The sequence below is a fragment of the Chlorocebus sabaeus genome, chromosome 13 (assembly GCF_047675955.1).
Source record: "Chlorocebus sabaeus isolate Y175 chromosome 13, mChlSab1.0.hap1, whole genome shotgun sequence".
In the NCBI taxonomy this organism is placed as follows: Eukaryota; Metazoa; Chordata; class Mammalia; order Primates; family Cercopithecidae; genus Chlorocebus; species Chlorocebus sabaeus.
Genome location: NC_132916.1, coordinates 54,196,834 through 54,212,433, shown reverse-complemented (window position 1 = coordinate 54,212,433; position 15,600 = coordinate 54,196,834). Strand labels below are relative to the sequence as shown.

Here is a 15,600-nt window from a genome sequence, read left to right as displayed (position 1 = left end):
CTCCCAATATTATTGTGTGGGAGTCTAAGTCTCTTTGTAGGTCTCTGAGGAGTTGCTTTATGAATCTGTATTGGGTGCATATATATTTAGGATAGTTAGCATTTCTTGTTGAATTGATCCCTTTAGCATTATGTTGTGGTCTTCTTTGTCTCTTTTGATCTTTGTTGGTTTAAAGTCTATTTTATCAGAGACTAAGATTGTAACCCCTGCTCTTTTTTGCTTTCCATTTGCTTGGTAGGTCTTCTTCCATCCCTTTATTTTCAGCCTATGTGTGTCTTTGCATGTGAGATGGGTCTCCTGAATACAGCACACCAATGGGTCTTGACTCTTTATCCAATTTGCCAGTCTGTATCTTTTAATTGGGGCATTTAGCCCATTTACATTTAAGGTTAATATTGTTATGTTTGAATTTAATCCTGTCATTATGATGTTAGCTGGTTATTTTGCCCATTAATTGATGCAGTTTCTTTGTAGCGTCAATGGTCTTTACCATTTGGCATGTTTTTGCAGTGGCTGGTACCGGTTATTCCTTTCCATGTTTAGTGCTTCCTTCAGGAGCTCTTGTAAGGCAGGCCTGGTGGTGACAAAATCTCTCAGCATTTGCTTGTCTGTAAAGGATTTTATTTCTCCTTAACTTATGAAGCTTAGTTTGGCTGGATACGAAATTCTGGGTTGAAAACACTTTTCTTTAAGAATGTTACATAGTGGCCCCCACTCTCTTCTGGTTTGTAGGGTTTCTGCCAAGAGATCCGCTGTTAGTCTGATGGGCTTCCCTTTGTGGGTAACCTGACCTTTCTCTCTGGCTGCCCTTAACATTTTTTCCCCCATTTCAACCTTGGTGAATCTGACAATTATGTGTCTTGGAATTGCTCTTCTTGAGGAGTATCTTGTGGTGTCTCTGTATATTCTGAATTTGAATGTTTGTCTGCCTTGCTAGGTTAGGGAAGTTCTCCTGAATGATATCCTGAAGAGTGTGGTTTCTAACTTGGTTCCATTCTCTTGTCACTTTCAGGTACACCCTTCAAACATATATCTGGTCTTTTCACATAGTCCCATATTTCTTGGAGGCTTTGTTCATTTCTTTTCAGTCTTTTTTCTTGAATCTTGTCTTCTCGCTTTGTTTCATTAATTGATCTTCAGTCACTGATATTCTCTCTTCCTCTTCATCAAATCGGCTATTGAAGCTGGTGCATGCATCACAAAGTTCTCATTCCATGTTTTTCAACTCCTTCAGGTCATTTAACATCATCTCTATACTGTTTATTCTAGATTAGCCATTCATCTAACCTTTTTTCAAGGTTTTTAGCTTCATTGCGATGGGTTAGAACATGCTCCTTTAGCTCGGAGAAGTTTGTTATTGCCAGTCTTCTGAAGCCTACTTCTGTCAACTCGTCAAACTCATTCTCCATCCAGTTTTGTTCCCTCTCTGGCAAGAAGCTGTGATCCTTTGGAGGAGAAGAGGCACTCTGTTTTTTAAAATTTTCAGCTTTTCTGTTCTGGTTTCTCCCCATCTTTGTGGTTTTATCTACCTTTGGTCTTTGATGTAGGTGACCTACAGATGGGGTTTTGGTGTGGATGTTCTTTTTGTTGATATATATGCTATTTTTTTCACTTTGTTAGTTTTCCTCTAACAGTCAGACCCCTCAGCTGTAGGTCTGTTGGAATTTGCTGGAGGTCCACTCCAGACCCTGTTTGCCTGGGTATCACCAGTGGAGGCTGTAGAATGACAAATATTGTTGCCTGATCCTTCCTCTGGAAGCTTTGTCCCAGAGGGCACCTGCCTGTTTGAGGTGTCTGTCAGCCCTTACTGGGAGGTGTTTCCCAGTCAGGCTACATGGCAGTCAGGGACCCATTTGAGGAGGCAGTCTGTCTGTTCTTGGAGCTTGAACACCATGCTGAGAGAACCACTGCTCTCTTCAGAACTGTCAGACAGGGACGTTTAAGTCTGCAGAATCTGACTGCTGCCTTTTGTTCTACTATGCCCTGTCCACAGAGGTGGAATCTATAGAGGCAGCAGGCCTTGCTGAGCTGCAGTGGGCTCCACCCAGTTCATGCTTCCAGGCCTCTTTGTTTACACTGTGAGCTACTCAAGCCTCAGCAATGGCAGACACCCGTCCCTCCATCAAGATGCAGTGTCACAGGTCTATCTCAGACTGCTGCACTAGCAGTGAGCAAGACTCCGTGGGTGTGGGATCTGCCAAGCCAGTCAGGGGAGGGTATCTCCTGGTCTGCTGGTTGCTAAGACTGTGGGAATAGCACAGTATTTTGTCAAGAGTGTACTGTTTCTCCAGATACAGTCTGTCATGGCTTCCCTTAGCTAGGAGAGGCAAATCCCCCAACCCCTTGCACTTCCCAGGTGAGGCGATGCCCTGCCCTGCTCACCCTCTGTGGGCTGCACCCACTGTCCAACCAGTCCCAGTGAGATGAACCAGGTTCTTTAGTTGGAAATGCAGAAATCACCTGTCTTCTGCGTCAGTCTCTCTGGGAGCTGCAGACAAGAGCTGTTCCTATTCGGCCATCTTGGAACCGACTCCATAACTCTTTTTTTTTTTTTAAAGAGACAGAGATTCACTCTGTCACCCAGTCTGGAGTGCAGTGCAGTGGCACGATCATAGCTTATTGTAATCTCAAACTCCTGCACTCAAGAGATCCTCCCATCTCAGCCTCCTGAGTAGCTAGGACTATGGGGCAAACTATTATGCCAGGCCAAGTTTTTTTTCAATTTATTTTAGAGACAGAGTCTTGCTATGTTTCCCAGGGTGGCCTTGAACTCCTAGCTTCAAGTGATGCTCCCACGTCGGCCTCCCAAAGTACTGGAATTACAGGTGTGAACCACCGTGCCCAGACAAGGTCTTATGACTCGTAAGCTGTAAAAGCGAGACTAGAATGCTGTTATCTTGACTTCAAATTTTGTATTACTTTCCTTAAGTCATGCTTTCTTTCCTATCATGAACAAAGCATAAGTATTCTCTATTAATAAACATGAATACAGCTTGTGCAAGACTAAAATCACTATCTCCAAGCAGCTGCAAGTTAACCTATAAAATCTCTAAATGCTGACAAAAGAGGCATCTCTCTTTCTCTACAATAATGTAGTGATTCTGTAAACCAGTGGGGGAGGGAGGAATGAAATGTGATGGAAAGAGATGGTGTCAATATGACACAACAGGACAGTTCTTTCCTGGATATTAGGTGGCAGGACATGCTGAACTGATCTCCACTGATCAAAGGAATTCCTGTTCAATAGAAAAGAAGTTAGTATGAATTCTGTATTTAAATTTTGAAACCCGTTAAGTTAAATTAAATAGAATTGAAGAGGAATATGTGTGAGGCCTTTAAAAAGATTGCACCTGGGGCTTGCTTCCTTGGTACCTCCCTTACCGACTGCAATTGCTGGCTTGCTGGATAATAAATTACTTCTACACAGTAGGACATAAGGTGATTATTTTATTTATTGCTTTGAAAAATAGTAGAGTTTGCCTAGATTTATTTATCCCTGAATTATATGAACATATCACTTATTTTCTGTGTTTTAAGAGGAAAGGTAATTTTTATGGAAAGTGGTATCATGTACAAAGGGACCTTGGTGGTGTATCACATATATTTGTCACTTTAAAGTTTGATGGATTTCTCTTTTGAAACCATGATAGTCTTAAAGATCCATATCAAAGACAAGAGGCAAAAGATTGACCCATCACGTGTTCAGGGCTCTTAGAGCTTTGTGGTTCTCACCTGTAAATATCTAGCTCTTCATACGTGTTCAGGTAAACCACTCTGTCACAACTAGTGGATTTAGGAGACTGTCTCCATCCATACTTGTCATCTATGAGACTTTCTTTCATTCATGGTTATCAGTTATGTTTCCCAAGTGACGATCTGAACGAACCATTTTATTACAAAGACACAAAGGAACTCATTTCCAAGTTAAGCAGTGCTTGGTATCAAACAAATGTTGTAGTTCAATAAACTCTTACATTTGGTTTAATTTTTTTTTTCATTTCTCAAAACTCAGAACTGGATTTTTTCATTAGTTTTTAATATATCTTAAAATGAGATTTGCAATCCAATTACAGATTTGCACATATTGGTTACACTGTAACACTTCTTTATTGTATTTCACCTTCTAAAATGTTAAATACAAAGAATGTGAAACAGAAATGATATATTGTGGTTTTCTACAAATCTAAAAATTGTGAAAAGATAAAATGCGTTAATCATTTTATCCAAATTTGAGGATTGTTAGGAAATGGAACATTTAAAAAATTCTTACCAAAATTTCTTCTCAGAGTAAGCTTTCCTGGTCTTGTTACTAGTTGTATATCAGAATGTTAGTTGCTCTAGTCCCCAATAATTATATTCTTTCTTGTATTTGCAGTTCTTTTAGTTTCAACAGAGGTCACCTACTTTGTTTGTGGATTGCTTTTTGTTCTGGTTGTGGAAGAATGGGTTTGGGATTATGCTATTTCAGTAACTATTCTTCATGTTGTCATCACTTCAACTGGTAAGCAAAATGAAATAACAGAAACAAGGAAAATGTATTAAAACAGATGTTGGACGTAAACCACTTCCTGAGTAGAACTTTGTTGTCTGCATATTCTTGTATGATAGCTAAATGATAAAAACTGAAGATGAAAGGTCTTCCTCCCTCTTTCCAGCCACATTTTTTTCTACTGCTCTTCTCAGGGAGGTTTTTTAAAACTTTTTAAAAAATGTTTTATTTTGAAATAATTTTAGAGTTACAGAAAAGTTACAAAAATATAACTGAGAGTTCCCATGTACCCTTCACCCAGCTTCCCCTAATGTTAGCATTTCATATAACCATAGTACAATTGTCAAAACTAATAAATTAACATTGGTATAATACTATTATTAGCTAAACTTTATTTGTATTACCCTGGTTTTCCCTGCATCATTTTTCTGTTTCAAGATCCAACCTGATTCAGAACTAAACTGAAATAGAGATCTTTCCCTTTCACATTCAACTTATCACCAACTTGGCAAGGTTTGCCCTGTAAGACATATTTTTCCTCCAAAACCCTTCCATGAGGGCAGAAACTGATCAAAGACTGGGAACTGGGATTCATGGACACCTGTCCAGCAACAGTTATTTTAAAACAAATACCAGTTCTTAGATTAAATGGTTTTTATTTCTACCTATGATTTTTGGAGTCAGAAGAAAATAGATACAAATTCCAGTCCTACATTTTACTAGGTGGGTAGTTGTGGCCAAGTCACATCTCTCACATCAGTTTCCTTCTCTACAAAATGGGGGAAACCTGATGAGGTTTCAATTAGATAATAAGAAATTGTCTGACATGTGTCTAGTATATAATAATTACTCAGTAAATGACTATTTCATCCATTTGTTTGCCTATCCATTCAAAATGTACTCATCCACTGTATTTTTTCTCCCTTACTATACTGCCTTATTTTTTAAAGCATATCAGTCAAAATATGAGTGATAACCAACCACAGGTTATAATTCAAAGTTTATTCTTACTTATGACCAACTTAAATCACTGTCATATTTTCAGTGCCCTGATCTGTTGATAGTATAATCTGTCTCTGCCAGGTGCAGTGGCTCACGCCGGTAATCCCAGCACTTTGGGAGGCTGAGGTGGACAGATCACCTGAGGTCAGGAGTTCAAGACCAGCCTGATCAACATGGTGAAACCCCATCTCTACTAAAAATACAAAAATTAGCCAGGCGTGGTGGCGGTCACCTGTAATCCCAGCTACTTGGGAGGCTGAGGCAGGGAGAATCCCTTGAACCCAGGAGGCAGAGGTTGCAGTGAGCTGAGACTGCACCATTGCACTCCAGCCTGGGTGACAGAGTGAGACTCTGTCTCAAAAAATAAAAAACAAACAAACAACAACAACAAAAAACAGTACAATCTGTCTCCAACTGAAGGACACACAATTTCCAAATGAATTACAACTTCCCAGCTTCACTGCTATTAGAGAATGCCAGTATATTCATGGCCTAGTATCAGTTTCCACAGACACAAGCCCTCCCTCAGTAACTCAAAGAATCACTGAAGGCCCTTCCCCCCTCACTCTGCTTCTGAAGTGCTCTACTTTACTTTGGGGCTTAATTTTTTCTGCAAGACAACCACCAATATTTGTAAAAAGGACTTGGAGTATAGGTGGTTCAATCCTCAGGGTTGAGATGAGCTATAGGTTCTGGACCTAGAAAAGTTATGAGTTAATGATCTAACACGTGGCACTTAGAAAATGTTAACAAACGACTACTGGACAGAAGTGACTTACTTCAGCATGAAGTGGTTTGGAATTCCTGAGGGAACTAGGCATTGAGGATTCAGGATGGCCTTAGGATGATCACTTAAAATCAACTTTGGGAGCTAACCTGAGAACCTCACAATTCATAGTATTATTTCTAGGAGAAGAGTTGTAAAGGTTTGACTTAACAAGTGACCTTTTAGACCAGGACTGAAGTACAACTGGGGGCTACCTGATTTCGTGAACGTGGATAAACTTTTTCTTGTTGGGTGGATATATTTTGACCAAACAGGATTATTTCTTCTTGAGTAAAAGATAAAAATGCATGTTTTGAAATTAAACATTTTTTTTCTATTGCAGTTATGTTGGAATTCCCCTTGACATCACATTGGTGGGCTGCTTTAGGTATAATGAAATTGTTTGTTTAGATTCTTTAATGCACAGAAACAACGTTAAATAGAACAACTGTGGAAATATATTTTATTTTCTCATAGATTTTATAATCATTACCTTTCTAAGAATAATAGTATCTAAGATAATTTAAAAAAAAAACACAGTTTTACTGAAGATGGACTCCACTGATTGTCTCTTTTGGCCCAAATATACTCTCAGGCCAACCCAGATACCATCCACGGGAGAGAAGGTGCAATCTTAACATGTATTTAGAAACAAAAATACATCCAGTAAATAGACATATAAGAAGCATAGTGGCCGATGTGGTGGCTCATGCCTGTAATCCCAGCACTTTGGGAAGCCAAGGCAGGCAGATCACTTGAGGTCAGGAGTTTGAGACAAGCCTGGTCAACATGGTGAAACTCTATTCTACTAAAAATACAAAAATTAGCCATGACGTGGTGGTGGGCACCTGTAATCCCAGCTCCTCAGGAGGCTGAGGCAGGAGAATCGCTTGAACCTGGGAGGTAGAAGTTGCACTGAGTCGAGATTGCACCCCTGCACTTCAGCCTAGGAGAGACAGAGCAGACTATGTCTCAAAAAAAAAAAAAAAAAAAAAAAGAAAAAGAAAAGAAAAGAAAAGAAAAAGGAAAAAAAGTATAGCATACTCTACTTCTGCTTCTGGTACAATTTGAATTTACAGAGGAATGACAGATGTTGATGTCAATAATGAAGGAGCTGGAGTGAAAGTCAGTAAAGACTATATTCTGGCACAGTCTTCAATAAGCCATGGATTTTCTTAGCTTGCCTCCAAGACTGATCTGCACCAGTTTTTTCTCCCTTTCTTCTCTCATTTTTCCTCTATAGTAGGAAATAGGGACTGAGTTTCCACGAGGAGCAAAACTTGAGCAGATAGATATAACTTTCTTTAAAAAGTGTTTTAGGGACCATTTTTGCACTTTTAATGGAATCTGCATACACACTTGATTATATGCTCATGGGTGCATCAAACATTCTACTGTAAGAACAGGCAGACTGGGTAGACTAAGAAACAGTATGAGTTACAGGTACACGAAAGAACGGATGCCAAACAATACAGTTCCTCTTCTTTCCTTCTCTGACATTTCCTCATCTATTCACAAAGCTTCATGCTCTCACATCTTATTATGGGACTATATTTTATTTATTCCTATGTTCCAAGACACAGTTTTCTCTAACTTCTTATTGTACACAACTTATCTAAATAAGCCCTCTCATAACATTTATGGACACTCAAAAGGTTGAATTTTTAGTAGGACAAAGAGGTTGAAACCTGATTTATAGATCGCTAGAGGGAACTGCCCTCTGTAGAAGAATTCAAGTGAAATAGTCAAGACTCAAGCTATACTTCGGTGAAGACAAAATTATGATGAAGGAAGTGGAAACCACAACAAAAATGAGTGTGTATTGAAACTAGCAAAGTATGAAAAGAGCTTCCAGGTAAACAACTAGGAACATAAGAATATACAAAGATAAATTAGCCTCCACTCTTTTTTTCCCATATTAATACAAATACAAAGAACCTAGAAGTATATCTCAGAGCAGAAGTTCTCAATTTGTAATGTACATAATGCATGCAAATCACCTAAAGATCTTGCAAAAAGGTAGTGAGTCTGGGTAGGGCCCAGGTTATGCTGGCACTGCTAGTCCAGAGACCATAGTTGGAGCAGCAATAGCACAGACATTGTTCTGAGTCTTTTTATTCCCTTATGCAATGCATAAGTTGAAACAAAGTCAATAAATTTTATGTCTTCATAGTATTTTCAAGTTCTTAACAATTGAGAAGTTCTTCAAGGTGTTTAACTTTAATCTCCCCTGTTGTTTTTTAAAATCATTTTCTAGAATTGAAGTAGCCAACCACATTTAGCTCAGTCTTACTTTTAAGAAATCCAATCTATATTGGATTATGTTTTCCATAGAATTCTATTTTATGAAACAGGAAAATCAAGATACAAAACAGTGAACATACAGGAGACGAGATTACACACGCTTTTACTTATTTTCTTCCTTAATCATAGTATGTAACAGTAATTAGAAATTTAGGAGAGAAACAGAACATTACAATATTAACAGTTACTTGTGTTAATAAACTGCTACACAGTCCTGGCATGGTGGCTCATGCCAGTAATCCGAGCTACCTGGGAGGCTGAGGTGGGAGGATCTCTTGAGCCCAGGAGTTTGAGGCTACAGTGAGCTATGATGACACCACTCTACCCCAGCCTGGGCAACAGAGTGAGACCCCATCTCTAAAAAATAAAAAAGTAAATAAAAGTAAATGTAAAGCAAAGTTGGATGCTTCTATGCTTCTAAACAGATTTCAATATTTGTCAAATATGAAAATCATTTAGTTCTAAATCTGTTGCATCTGGCTTTCAAACATAAAGGTCATAAAATCTTTTTTAATCACTCTTATTGATTTGGCAATAATCTTGTATAATATCTTCAATCTGTTCTGACAACAGCATGCATACTCAAACATGCTCTGGAATTGCTACTCAATTTTAATGGCCTACACAGTATTAATAGTACTTACCATTCATTGATATGCATAATATAAGCCAGGGACATTGCATTTATCTCATTAACCTTTATTACAGTCCTGTGAGATAAGTATTATATGCCAATTTAGCAAATGTAAAAACTGAAGCTTATAGAATTGGATAATTTAGGAGCATTTTCAGAGTCACTAAGGTGTGTCCTCTAACTAGCCTTTCCCTCAACATAGATGGCCACCCAGAGACACTTCTACATAGAATCCTGAAGCTACTACCGCACAGATGTGATGGTTGCTGCCTCTGTAGTGGGTACACACTCTAAGATAAAGAATACACAGGGTTAAGAGCAGAGCTTACAGAAATTGAGAACACCATTTAGACAATGTGAAGAGTCAAAAGAAACTGAAAAGAAGATGGATTGATCAGTTAGTATCACAAGCCATAGTAGGACTTCCCTGTTGCTTTCTAGTGCTGTGACTATTGCTTTCAAAGCACACAGAGGCAAGCATACAAGATATGCCTTGGGAAAGAACATACAAATGGTCAAAGGAGTTGTTTCTATACTCAACTGGAAAATAGCAAATGCTGCTTAACCTTTGAAAGGAAAATTATGGAATGGCTTAATTTTCATTTTTAAGTGTTAAAAAAATCTTTTAAGAGCTAAAATGTCCATAATAAAATATTCAGTCCTCAGGGCCGTGCCTGGCGTATAGTAGAGCATTAATAAATATTTGCTGTGTAAGTATGGAGAGAATTAAATGAGATAAAATTAAGGAGCAGAGATTTTCCTGGCATGTAATGATATAATTTGTATATTATATATTATATATATTATATATTATATAGTTGTATCTTATACAAATCTGTAATGTATATTTGGGGTCCTGACAAAGAACACACTCCAGTAGACTATCAAGGAAAGCTGTTCAATCTTCACCATGGGAGGGTCCCAAAAGAATATAGACAATTGCCTTTTGTAAGCAATATGTATATATATGTGTGTGTGTGTGTTATATAATTATATTTAGCATTATAAATATATGCATATTACATAATAGTTATATAATATAAATATATAAAGATGGGGGAAATATTTTTATGTGGGTCATGTAATTAAACCAAAAAACTTCAAAAACATTATCATTCAAAAATTACAGAGAATAACACACTGGATATATTTGTGACACCTTCACTTTTCTTCATGTATGACATCACTGTCTTTATGGTAGTAGTACAAGAAGAAATTACATTTTTTTTCTCACAAATTGAACTGAATTCATCAACCACATACCTAGTAAGGAAATTAACCAAGTGAAAATGAACTTTCCTAAAGCTTTTTGTTTCGCTTACGCCAGGTATTGACCGCAATGATCACAACATCTAGTCACATTATCTGTTTAGAGTACTAGTATTATTTATGTCATCTACTGGCTCCTTCACTAGAGTTTATTCTCCACTTACCTTGCATGTCTGTTAAGTCTTAGATGTGTAATTTCCTCCAGTATTGTTTAGTATGTACAGAAAACACATGTAGAAAGTACTGAGGTTTTATTTTGTATGTCTTTCAAAGATGTAAATTTTTAATAAATCAGAAAAGGTTTTGTAAGAAATTCTATAAGCATAAGTGAAATGACTTTTTCTCTCCCAAAACAAGAACTTATAACTTTTGGGTTTTATTTTTAATACCACAGAATTTACTGTGCTTTAGCCAGCTCAGTTACATGGTATATGCCACCTTGATGCCAAGAAGAGTCAAGTTAGGTGTAATGGAATGGTCAATTCAATTTGCTATAAGAGTTGGATGACTATTTTTCTTCAATAATCATGGTTGGATTACTCAGAAAACAGTTGCTGCAGCCGGGCATTGTGGCTCTCGCCTGTAATCCCAGCACTTTAGGAGGCCTAGGCAGGTGGATCACTTGAGGTCAGGAGTTCAAGAACTGCCTGGGCAACATGGAGAAATCTATCTCTACTAAAAATATAAAAATTAGTCAGGCATGGTGGCACACACCTGTAATCCTAGCTACTCAGGGGGCTGAGGCAGGAGAATCACTTGAACCCAGGAGGCGGAGGTTGCAGTGAGCCAAGATCATGTCACTGCACTCCAGCCTGGGCAACAGAGCAAGACTCCATCTAAAAAAAAAAAAAAAAAAAAAAAAAAAAGTTGCAGTGTAACATTTGAGTTAGCCTTTTTTTTTCTCTTTGAGTGAAAAATTTAAATGTAAGAGAACAGTGGCTACACATTTGGGAAATTCTATCTCATGGTCTCACTCTGGACATGTGTCTTTGTGCAAGGAAGTCGTGCAGTCCTGTCAGAGTTCTTAACTCAGGAAACTTTACCTTTTATGGGAGTTATACTATTACTGCCACACAGAGAACAGCAGATTTGTGAAAATTGTGTAAGGCCAGATCAATATTTTAAAACAAACAAGAATCACTGGGCCAATGAAATCAGAACTAAAGACATTTTCATAAAACCAAACAGTTGAGAATCTCAGGGAGGTGAGATTCTGCTTTTTAAAATTTACTTTCTATACTTGAAATATTTCCCAAGTTAGTGGACATGCTTTCTTTTTATAATTAGAGGGAAAGCACTTTAGAAAAAAAATATATTCTAAACAACCACAACACAAACAAAAGACAGATTGAAGAGTTAAAAGAATTGAGAATTGTGAATTCTTTGGCATGTGCTTTGACTCCATTGCCTTTGATTTCTGGGTTTTAAGAACTCCTTAATATCATTTGACAGAACCATGCACCTATTCCCTGAAGGAAGTTTTAAATTGCAACAATTTACCATCCTCAGACTACATACCTACCTCTTTTAGCTGAATCTATAAACTATTCTGTTTCAAATGCTATGTCAGTTTCAGAAACATTATTTTAGTCATGACAATTGTTCTTATTCATAATGTCACTAATGAATTATTCATTATTGATAGTTAACCAAAACTTCCCTTTCATTTACTTGCAGGATCCGGCTTAATTTCAATGATATGTGGAGGCCAGACTTTAGCATACTATTTGTTCAAAGACAACTTTATCTATCCAGATCTGGATAATTTTTAACAGAACAGTTGAATTAATTTGCCTCAGAATTTCTATAATATTACATATATTGTGTCAGAGCTAAATTTTATTTTTTGTTCAAACTTATATTCAAGGTTAAATATATTCAGTATAAAAAGAAGAAAAAGAAGCTAATGGAGTACAGAACAACTCTAGTAAAATACTTCATAAACAAAACGTTGCAAACTCATAACATGCAGTGTTTCTCAAAGTGTGTTCCCTGTCTATTTGTGGAATCCTGGGTTTAAGTAAAACAGATTTATTTATTTCAGGATTTCTCCAAATGTTTACTTATTTATTCTGAAACAGGATCTCACTTATTCACCCAGATTGGAGTGCAGTAGTATAATCAAAGCTCACTGCAGCCTTCAACTCCTGGGCTCATGCAATCTTCCTGCCTCAGCCTCTTGAGTAACTGGGACAACAGGCACCTGCCACGATGCCTGGCTAAAATCTTTAACAAAACAAGCCATCTGTAAACTATGGTATACATTATGCACTGTTTCTCGAATGTATTTGACCAGGGGCACGCTTTAGAAGCTGCTGATGTATCTTGTGGAAAGTGTAATGTAGTAAGGGGCAGATTTAAAACTACTGTGAATCCCTGCAACCAGAATTGCATTCTTTGATTGGCCTCTGGTATTTGTTCTCTGTTAGAGCATTTCTTATGAAATTACTTCCCGTTTTTAGACTGTGGTCTTCTAACACAGTGCTTTTCAAAATTTAATGTGGATTTGATTTATGTGAGGATCTTGTTACAATGCAGATTTTGGTTCAGAGGGCAGGAATTGGGGCCTAAGATTCCATATTTCTAACAATTCCCAAGAAATGCCAGTGCTTGTACCATACTTTGAGTAGCAAGGGTCCAAGTGATTGGGATCATATTTTGGTAAGTTGGTATAGCTCTGTATAACCAGTCCTATGTTTTTAAAAATATCCTGATTATTCAATAAAGGTTTGTTGAATTGGATGTAAACTGAGATGAGTTAAGTTTTTATAACTGTATTAAATATTTACCACATTTTAATATAGTTAAAGTATCTCCTGATATAAAATAAGTGCCTACTATGGTTACAACTAAAATATAAGCATAAGAAAAGGGACAGGAAAGTAACACTCCCTCAAACACACATCCACACAAATGAGAAACTAAACTAAGTCATTGCCTAGATTTTTGTCCTGAGTCTTTTTGCCCTAAAAATGCATTTCTTCCACAAAGGCTTTCCATTCTCCCAATAAGAAATGTCATGCTGATTTTATGTATTTTATGTGTCCATCCAAAAACTGTGATGTATTGATCAGTTACTGCTTTAGAAAATGTAAACTTACCATGTACAGGTAAGCATGAAAATATGGCACTGGCTCCTTTGCTTCTTTCTCACATTACTTATCACACGAACTTTTGTATCCCATCCATTTTTCCCATTCTTCCAGTTAATTTCTTCCAAAATGATTGGCCGTGGAAGTGACAAAACCTGGAGCTCACCTAATCAGTCAAGGTACTAGGAATTCCAATTACTAACGAAGATTTTATATCTTTTTTTTTTTTTTTTTTTTTTTTTTTGAGACAGAGTCTCCCTCTGTCGCCCAGGCCGGAGTGCAGTGGCGCGATCTCGGCTCACTGCAAGCTCCGCCTCCCGGGTTCACGCCATTCTCCTGCCTCAGCCTCCTGAGTAGCTGGGACTACAGGCACCCGCCACCACGCCTGGCTAACCTTTTTTTTTTTTTTTTTTTTTTAAGTACAGACGGGGTTTCACCGTGTTAGCCAGGATGCGCTCGATCTCCTGACCTCGTGATCCACCTGCGTCGGGCTCCGAAAGTGTTGGGATTACAGGCGTAAGCCACCGCGCCTGGCAGATTTTTTATCTTTTAAGGAAGGCAGCATAGGGTGGTTATGAAAGTGCCAGCAATAGGAGCTTTGATTCTGCAATTAAAACCCCCCATTGACAGCACACAGGAAAAAGTGCCTTGTTAGAGAGACAGCAAAACTCATTTCTGCTCTGTGCAAACTACAGACAGTAAACAAACTATGAATACACTGATGAGGAAGTGTGCCCCTGTAAAACTAACACCCTTGGAAGAAATTTACAGAAACACTAAAACTGCCTAAATACATTGGTTAATAAAAAAAGATTTGGTTGATTAAGTACTTTTTAATATAATGAAAATTAAGTTCTACTGGTAAATTAGAATAACAATCTCTCCAGACTCAGAAGACCTTAATATCTTGTCATTCTGTAGTGTAGCTTAATTAGCATGTTTATTTCTAGGATTAGAAATCCATCTGCTCAGGTAATTACTATTGTGTTACTCCTTCATTTTATTTCTTCTGATTGTAGGAATAATCTGTGGTTTTCCTCTTTTACTCATTAAAATGATTACCATTGTCTATTTGATGATATCTCCTGACACAAAAAAATTAAAAATTCAATTAGAATGCATATTTTAGCACAAAAATATTATATATCAAACATATCAACTAAATATCCACTTTAGTTTTTATTGCCCTAAATGATAAATAAAACCTTTTCAAAGGCCAAGAGTTATGTTTATTTAACTAACTTTTCCAGTGTCCCATATAAAAGCAAAAGTTGGTAGAATCCTACCCGGTATTTTGATGCATAGTTTTAGGATTAATATTTTCATATTTTCAAGAAGGATAATACTTGTATGTTATGCATAACTTCTTCACAAACATGCTTTAAAGTTATACCATTGTGTTATTTTATATTTAAATCCATTTACATACTCCTTTAATAATGTTTTACTTAAAAAAATTATGTCCCAAATGAATGAACAGTATATTTTCTTTTGCTGATAATAATCCCAAATGTATATGAGAACTATTTTCACATCTGCAGTATAAAGATCAGATTCCTATCTAAAATTTTATGGGTTTTGTTCAACCAATTTACCTTAATAGCTGAACTGATAAATTCTAAAGCTGTTTAGTATCACTAAAGTTGTAGAGATTATCCTATAAAATTGCAAACATGTATATTATGAGATAGAGAAGTTTGTTTATGACAAATATCTAACAGAAGAACAAAAGCACTCCTAATGTTGTTGCTTTATGCACTTTAGAAACATGAATTGCTAGGTAAGTAAATGCATAACAAAGCATCCATAGATATAGCTTTGGTAAAAATTGTCAAAAAAGGAAGAAAATACAATATGGTTCATATGAAGATAATGTAATTCTTCTACAGAAAATTTCAACTGTATAAACAGTTCTCAAAAAATATGAAAAAATGTGGGAATATTTCACATTTTTAATAGGGGACAATAAAGTTACAATTTTTCCATTTATTATTTCGTACTTAGCTGTTTCTTTCACATTTTTTGTTTTATTCTACAAATGTTT

General features: G+C 36.9%; 1 protein-coding gene across 3 annotated transcripts in view; it reads left to right on the top strand.

Annotated features, from left to right (window-relative positions):
• TMEM244 (transmembrane protein 244) overlaps nt 1-13,736 on the top strand; it is a 37,115-nt gene extending 23,379 nt beyond the window's left edge. For 2 of the 3 annotated variants that reach the window (XM_073022457.1, XM_073022458.1), the window contains 3 exons: nt 4,376-4,501; nt 6,601-6,645; nt 12,142-13,736. In XM_073022457.1, the coding sequence (XP_072878558.1) occupies nt 4,376-4,501; nt 6,601-6,645; nt 12,142-12,236 (266 nt within the window). In that variant the 3' untranslated portion in view covers nt 12,237-13,736. Of the gene's footprint in view, nt 1-4,375; nt 4,502-6,600; nt 7,248-12,141 lie in introns of those variants that run through there. The other variant, XM_008007087.3, reaches the window with a different exon arrangement.
• The last annotated feature ends 1,864 nt before the right edge of the window (nt 13,737-15,600 follow it).